This window comes from Corvus cornix, chromosome 5, assembly GCF_000738735.6.
Source record: "Corvus cornix cornix isolate S_Up_H32 chromosome 5, ASM73873v5, whole genome shotgun sequence".
In the NCBI taxonomy this organism is placed as follows: domain Eukaryota; kingdom Metazoa; phylum Chordata; class Aves; order Passeriformes; family Corvidae; genus Corvus; species Corvus cornix.
In genome coordinates, this window is record NC_046335.1 from 8,368,778 (window position 1) to 8,376,923 (window position 8,146).

The 8,146-nt window shown below is 47.4% G+C and overlaps 1 protein-coding gene across 1 annotated transcript; it reads right to left on the reverse strand.

Annotated features, from left to right (window-relative positions):
- Positions 1–357: 357 nt before the first annotated feature.
- On the reverse strand, positions 358–2,488 carry SIVA1 (SIVA1 apoptosis inducing factor). The gene is given in 5 exon segments (XM_039551776.1): positions 358–593; positions 1,061–1,220; positions 1,866–1,944; positions 1,946–2,061; positions 2,176–2,488. Coding segments are annotated over 5 exon segments (531 nt in total). The 5' UTR covers positions 2,294–2,488; the 3' UTR covers positions 358–535.
- Between the last annotated feature and the right edge of the window lie 5,658 nt (positions 2,489–8,146).

Below are 8,146 nucleotides of genomic sequence, written 5' to 3' on the forward strand. Positions count from 1 at the left end.
AGAAAGATTAAAACCATTCAAGCTGTCAGTAAGCACAAATTGTGATAGCTTAAAAAAAACTTAACCAGAATTAGCACTTTGTTTTATTTGGAAAAGCCTTCATGCCTGGCTGGTTTTCCTAGTTAGCTCACAAAGAAAATGTTGTGTGTGTCCAGAATGGATTCACACTCACCTGAAAGCACAGAAGGAGCAACTGATTTCTATTCTGATCCCACAAAAGTGTGTCCTAACATGACCAACATGTGGAGAGAATATTCTGAATCCTGTATCACATCAGGAACACCAGGTAAGAGCATAGAGTGGTCCCTTCCAGACAGGCATATCACAGCTAGGGAAAAGGAGAAAGCTGACTCAAAATAATCTAAAAAGCTTTAAAATACAAATGTTTATTTAGCTACAATATTTAAAAGTCCAGTATAAAGATATAAAACATAGAAATTCCATAACTAATTCACATGCTAAAAGGATTAGCTGTAAGGAGAAGACTTCATGAAATTCATGGACGTTTTAGCCACAAGGGTTATTTCATCAAGTTTCAGACTTGAAATATTGAACAACCATTGCAGAGAACTTGCTCTCCCACAACACCATAACTAGGGGGAAAAAAAAAACAAAAGCAGAAGAAACAAAGTCAGTGTGCCTACTGTTTCTGGAACATAACAATGGCATACTCTTCCATTATCAACTGCAACCATGGGACTCCCACACAGCACACTCAGCATTTGTGTCACAGAATTGTTAACTATGAGGGCAAAAAATTAAGATTATTCCTAGGGAGTGCATGCATTCAGCACTGACCAGCATGCTGTACTGCAGGTGGGAAAGCAGGAGAAATTTTTATCTCCTACAGCATTTAAATACGAAGTTAAACTAGAGTTGCACTAAGGTTGATAAGACTGCTTCAAACAGGCATCTTGGTTCACATGTTTCAGACAGTTTCACTGCTGCTAAAGCATGGGAAGAGTTTAAGTTCTTTACATGCATGAGCTAGATATCTGCTGCATCCAGCTTTTAGGGTACGTGCAATTAAAATAAGCTTCAAAACTCGAAAAGCACTTACTCAACAGTGGAGCACAAGGAGCAGGTAACCGTGTTACAGCAGCTGCAGAGCCTGCTGCAGCTCTGGCAGACGAACCGGTCACACTGCGCACACGCGTCCTTCACATCGGCCGTCCTCACACACGACGAGCAGGCTCTGGACGCTCCCACGGGCGGAACTGCTCGGCAAAGACACGGCAAAGAATGGATGAGCTTTACAGCAAGGCAGAGAAAGCAGCTGGGAGTCGCAGGAGCTGCGGAGCGCGGCGCGTCCGCGCACAGCTACAGGCGGCAGCACTTCGCAGGACGCTCGGGCAGGCAAGGGGACAGGGAGCAGCGCCTCTTGGAACTTTCTTGGTTCTTTCTCTGCTCAGCAGCAAGAGGCTAAGGGATTTTAAAGCAGAACATACACGCGGCAGTTCGGAAATCCGTCAGCTCAAATCTAACACTTCCTTTAAGTAAAGTCAATAAAGAAGAACTACACAGCACACAACTACTCATGGTAGTACAGACCGCCTTGTGAGGGAAAGCCAAGGGGAAGCACTGGTCTCTGTGGTGACCAGGGACAGGAACCGAGGGAATGGCCTGAAGTTGTGTCAGGGCAGGTTTAGGTTGGATATTAGGAAAAGGTTCTTCACCCGGACGGTAGTCGGGCACTGCAACAGGATCCCCAGGGAAGTGCTCACGGCCCCAACCCTGCCAGAGCTTAAGAATCATTCCGACAGCGCTCTCAGGCTCATGGTGGAAACGTCGTGGGTGTCCTGGGCGGGACAGGAGTTACCCTTCCATGGGTCCCTTCCAGCTCGGGGTTTGCGCGGTTCCGTGACACACCTCGGACACTCACCCCCTGTCCGCGGGCCGCCGCTGCAGTTTCCCGTCGTGGCCGATGAGGAGCTGCCCGCTCCAGCCGGGGCCCCTCGCCCTGCGCCTCCCCGGCCGGCCCCGGCTCTGCCGGGCGGGCAGCGGCCGCCGCGCCCTCCATGTACGCCTGGGCACCCCTGAAGAGCAGCCGCCGGGTCCTCTCTGCGGCGGGAGAGGAGAGCAGAGTGAGGGGCGGGCTCCCCACGGCCGCGGGCCGGCGGCCACATCCCCGGCGGGGCGGCCGGCCCGGCGCTCCCCCCTCCGCCCCCCGCTCACCGAACACCTCCCGCCGGTAGTCCTCGCCCCGCACGCCGCGGCTCAGCTCCCGCAGCCCCACGCGGGTCTTCAGCTGGAGCGGCGGCCGCGTCCCCGAAGGGCAAGAGCGCTTCGGCATGGCCGGGCCGCCCCGCCCCGCGCCGCGTCACGGTCGCGCCACCGCCTCCCCTCACATCCCGGCCCGGGCGCTCGGGAACGGCGGCCTCTCCGCTCTTTCCGCAGGGAAGCGAAAGCTTCCTTGCAGAGGAAAATTTCTCTTCCCGCCCCGTCCGAGCGCCGGGCGGGGTTGGCAGAGGCGCCGGCCGGCCCCGCCGCCCCGCCCGATGCCACCGCCCTGCAGGCGTCACCTCCGTGCGCCCGGAGCGGCGAGCGTGGAGCCGGCGGGGCAAGGCGAAACCAGCTCTGGGACTCGGGTTTGTCAATAAACCCGGAATCACGGAATCTGCTGAGTTGGAAAGGATCCACGAGGATCATGGAGTCCAACTCTTAGCCCTGCACAGGACACTCCAAAATTCGCACCATGTGCCTGAGAGCATTGTCCAAACACTCCTCGAACTCTGTCAGGGTTGGGGCTGTGACCGCTTCCCTGGGGAGGCTGTTCCGGAGCCCGACCACCCTCTGGGTGAAGAACCTTTTCCTAAACCTCCCCTGACACAGCTTCTGCCCATTCCCTCACGTCCTGTCGCTGGTCCCCACAGAGAAGAGATGAGCGTCTGCCCCTCATGAGGAAGTTGGAGCTGCAGAGCTTTCCCCTCAGTCTCCTCCAGGCTATCAGACCAAGTGACCTCAACTACTCCCCATATGTCTTCCCCACCAGACCCTTCACCACCCTCGTGGCCCTCCTTTGGAAGCTCTGTAATAGCTTTATGTCTTTCTTATTTTGTGGCACCCAAAACTGCCCCAAGCACAGGTGAGGCTGCCCCAGAGCAGAGCAGAGCAGAGCGGGACAATCCCCTCCCTTGCCCAGCTGGCGATGCTGTGCCTGATGCACCCCAGGACACCACTGACCCTCCTGGCTGCCAGGGCACTGCTGACTCATGTTCAACTTGCCATCGACCAGGAACCCCAGGTCCCTTTCCCAGCTCCCCTGTCTGTCTCTACATCCAGGTTTGCCCTGTTCCAGGTGCAGAAAGCAGCACTTTTCAAACTTCATACAGTCGGTGATTGCCCAACCCTCTAATTTGTCGAGGTCTCTCTGCAAGGCCTCTGCCTTCCAGGGAAGGAACAGCTCCTCCCAATTTTGTTTTATCTGTAGACTTACTTAGCATCCTTTCCAGTCCTGCATCCAAATCATTCATGAACCCTCTTTTCCCTTCCTGCAGGGCCCTGCATTATGCTGGGCTCACAGAGCTCTTTGTGCAGCCTAAACCCCCTGCCTAGGTTTGGGCTGTCTGAATGCTCTGGAACCAAAAGAAATGAGCACAGGCACAAGAATTCACTTTTTAAAACCACTGAAGAGGCTGGAGAACCCCTGTCTGGCCAGGGGGCTCTGGTGGGCTCCTCAGCACCAGCCACCATCAGGGGTGGGTTCACCACTTGCGGGCATATTAGCTTTTGGAGACTGACAGCTTCAGCTAAATCTGGAGTTCCCCGACGCCTTCTGCTGTAAAAGGGAATTACTGCAATTAATTTGGTATTTACAGGTGGGCTCTATAGCAGCCCAGGTGTGGTTTCGTGGGTTAAAAGCCTCAGATGCCATTCCAAGCGGCAGCCAGTCTGGTTACTATGTATATTTTGAAAATACATTGTTTTCCTCAGGGCAAACAAGTTTAAAACTGGTGTTGCAGTTCAGGTGCTGTTTTGTGTCACTTGAAGGAGATGATCTGTCAAGAGAGTTTTATTTCTTCCAGAGAGGTCCCTGCATTCAAAACTTTCTCTGTATGTACTGTGGGATTCTGGACAGAATCACAACCAAGTACAGGAGTGATTATTCCATGAATGAACTTACAGTCTGCTAAGAGTGAAGGACTTACTCATGGTTTCTTTGTTTTTTCTGGTCAAAAACAAGTTATCAAGTAAAGATGTACATTTCTTCCTGAAAGAAATAAAGAAACAAACAAAGAAACAAAGAAAACCTCTAAACACCAAAAACCAAACAATAACAATCTCCCCAAAAAGTAGTGACAGAATCAGCATTTTTTCAAAGCCTTTCTTTCATTTAAAAACTCATTAAAACTTCAATGTACAATTTCAATACTAGCACAAGATTTAGAATGGCAATAATTTATATAAAAATACAATTATGCAAGATATACAACATAGATCACTGTGTTGAAAATGGGCCACAATACCTAATGGACTAACTTTGTCTGGTTTCATTGCTCAAGTTCTTCCAAAACCATTGAGACACCAAGAGCAGTAGTACTGAGCACAGTGTCTAACTATGGCTGTAGAATCACAGGATATCCTGAGCTGGAAGGGACCCACAAGGATCATCAATCTCTTCATCCTGCCCAGGACAGCCCTAAAAATCACACCAGTGCCTGAGAGGATCGTCCAAACACCAAAATGATGAGAGTGAGTTGCTGAACTGCTAATAGTTTGCAGGTGCAACCACTCTGATTTCATAGAGGTTAATGTGATATATTTTTTTTTCTGTAGAGCTGATCAGCCCAGTCTTCTGCTCTGTGGAGTGGAAGCCATGGTTGTAACTTGCAGCGATTCCCAAAAATCCCTTCTGAGCTCCAAAATCTTACTCCTGCCACTGTTCCTTTATCTGTAAGGATTTCTGCTTTGGCTTTTTCTGCACATACTTGCAAATGCATGCTTAAGGATGTTCAGCAGAGTTTTCCAACTGCGTATTGAAAGCTCGTGGCCTTTTCTTTCTGTCTAAGGAAGCTACTTTGTACATATTCATTAGCTATACACTCTGATGTTCCTGAAGTTCTCTGGGGAACATTGGTTAATCAGAATGTAATTCCAGTTGGAAAGAGCCCTGTAAGGATAAAGGACAGTGGATCACACACGTTTCATTAACGTGGCATGGGATAAACGTGGATAAAAGTTGTCTGAGAACTGGACGAAACATGAAGAAATAACTAAAAGCACTATTCCACTTGTGGGGAAGGAGTGCTCTGAAACACTGATCTCAAATACAAAGTAGATTTGAAAGGGAGCAGCTCAGGCTGCTGGTGCTGTCACTGAAGAGTAAATTTAAGGGCACTTTCACAGAATCACAGAATATTCTGAGTTGGAAGGGAATCATAATGATCACCAAGTCCAACTTTCCCTGAGGTCTGATTACATTTGACACATTGCCACCACTACCCCACTGCAGGAATGTTCTGTTGCTGCTCTCTGAGTCAGCCTCAGGTGGTGACATCTCTTAATTGCTTTGCAAGACTCACCTTCACCAACACCTGCTACTTTGCAAGCTATGAAGGCAAAATAATTCTCTCTGCTCTGTACCAGCAGGCCTGAGCACCCTGCAGGGAGGGAATTGGTTCACCTGCCTGTCTTCTGAATTGTTACCCAGCATAATGGTGCTGTTTTATTAGTTTCAGAGCAGTGAGCCTGGAGGAGGATCCACTGGTGATTTAGAAGTAGCAGAAAGACCTGACCTGGCAAAGCTTGTTGGCGCTGAGCATTCCTGAAAATAAGTGCTGGTGATTTTTCAGGTTGCTTAATGAGATTCTGAATGTGAAAAAGCAGCCCAAATACATCCCAGATCAGTGAAGGTAACTGTGAAATACCACGATTTTGGTTTATCCTTGAAAAGAAAAATGGTATTTCATATATATTCAGTGGTTTCCATTTCCAGTAAGCAAATTTAAGGAGCAAAATGGACTGTTGCTGTTAAGCCTGTCTTTCCTGTATTCTATTTCTACCAGTGCTTCAAGAAATTCAGGGCAGACACAGAAGAACTCTGGGTGCCCCCTATGTCTGATTTTATGAAAAACAATGAATAACCATTCCCTACTGACTCTCTGATTAACATCCATGACTACAAAGTTGTCTCCACTTTTTATTCAAGCTGAAATACTTTTTGCACATTGAAGCACTCCTTTGCAGCATGTCCTGATCCACATCACCTGTGCCACATCCCAGTTCACGGCCTGGAAAACTGTGGGAAGTGAGGGAACCCTGGGTGCCCCAGAGCTCTGCACAGGCACGTCTCTGATACCTCACTGCTTGTGTCCCTTCTTTAGAGTACTTAGAAATACACTGAATGGGCAGAAGCTTCCTCTGTTTTACCAATATCCTGTCCTTGGGATCATGCTGAGCCCTTTGTAACAATTGTCATTGCATTCCTTTTGCGCTGAGACCAGTTTAATTAAGTATATCACATTCTGACCTGAAGTACTACAGACTCTGCCCACAAAACATGTAGATTTAGATTTTTATACTCTAACAAGCAATTACAGGTTTAAAGACTTTTTTTTTGTTTCTGATCCATCTGATTCATCTGTGACACAATCATAATAAATGTTTACCTGTCAGTCAATGCTTTCAACTACTCCAAAACATAATTAGAAATAAACAGGCAGATAAAAATCAAAGTGTAAGTCACAGACATTGCAATTCAATACTGAAAGCTTTCTTAAAAGGGAAAGAACTTACAAGCTTCGGACATGGCAAATTGAAGAAAATTCTGCCTTCTGTTTTAGACAGGGTCAGGAAAAATACCAGGATGGATGAATTTGGCTTTGTAAATCTAAATATTTATCAGTCTTACTTCTTTCCCTCTATGCCATGTTTTGCAGGAAACTTACAGTAACAAATCAAAGTGCTCCATTTCAGAAACAGGTGGCAGATAAATAGCAATCCAGACTTCCAAAATATTTTACTTTCCCTTCAAGTTCATTTATAGCAAAGCCCTCCTCTCCATGGGTTCATCGTAAAAATTCCCTATTTGTTCTATTCTTTCATTACTAGGCCATTTAGAAAGATATCGAAGCACATCACATAGAGGTGGTACACTGCCTCCTACACCTCTTTAAATATGGAGTTTCCTTAATTGAGTTGATACCAAATGAGTGGATATTGGCCAACTTGCTAGTTCTTCTCTAATGTTTTCATGCTAAAACAGTTAAAGGAATATTCTGGAAATTGTTTCAAGTGGAAAGTATATTATAATAGCTCATGTAGTTGGTCATGTGCCAGCATGCAGCCTGTGTTATATGGGATGGACTATCAGGATGGGCACACATCCCCTGTTAGGCCTGGGGTAAAGCACCACGCCCCATGTGCTCAGTCCCATTGCACTGTCCTTTCTCTGCTCTGCAATATGGATCTGAAGATAAAAAAACCCTCTTTGCATAAACCTGCTTTCACTGGAAGGGCTTGGGGCTGTTTTCTTTTTTCTATGTCCTTTTCTTAGTACGTCAGCCTTAACAGACAATGTGTTTACAGCTGGGCTCAGAGGGCTACACCTGGTTCAAACATTATCTGTTCACAAGGGCCTGTTGGTTTATGAGGACTTGCTAGCACAGAGTTAGTGCCCACATCTTGATGAGTTGATTTGCACATCCAAAAAATATTTGATAAGCCAGTGATGTGCAGGATTAAGGGCTGGCTCTTGAGACATGCTGCTGTTAAGCCAAGGCTCTGCCATCCTGGCACCCCAGCCAGTGCTTGCTCTTAAATTAGCACAGCGTGGTTGAGTTTCAGAGGGTGTTTCTGTTCTGCCAGCCCTGAGATACACCAGTGCTGCTCAGCAGATCAGAACACCCGAGGATCTCACTCACTAGAGGGCACCCTTAAAACTATAAATTGTTTTTGCTGTTACAAAGATGTTATTGTTGTGCTGATGGGGTTTACAAAAGAACAGCTTTCCCCAGGTTTTTTTCATGGTTGCTGTTGTTCCTGGCCCTTCCATAGTGTGCTTTCATTTCTGTAACACAGTTTCCTTTCAGTTTGCTTCTTTCCAGATTATTTAAACCTGTAGTGAAAAAAGGACTATGAGCTCTGACAGTGAGAACTGCTATTGCTGGCCTAACGTGGTGACAAGTGTATTGTTTTCTTTCTCTGC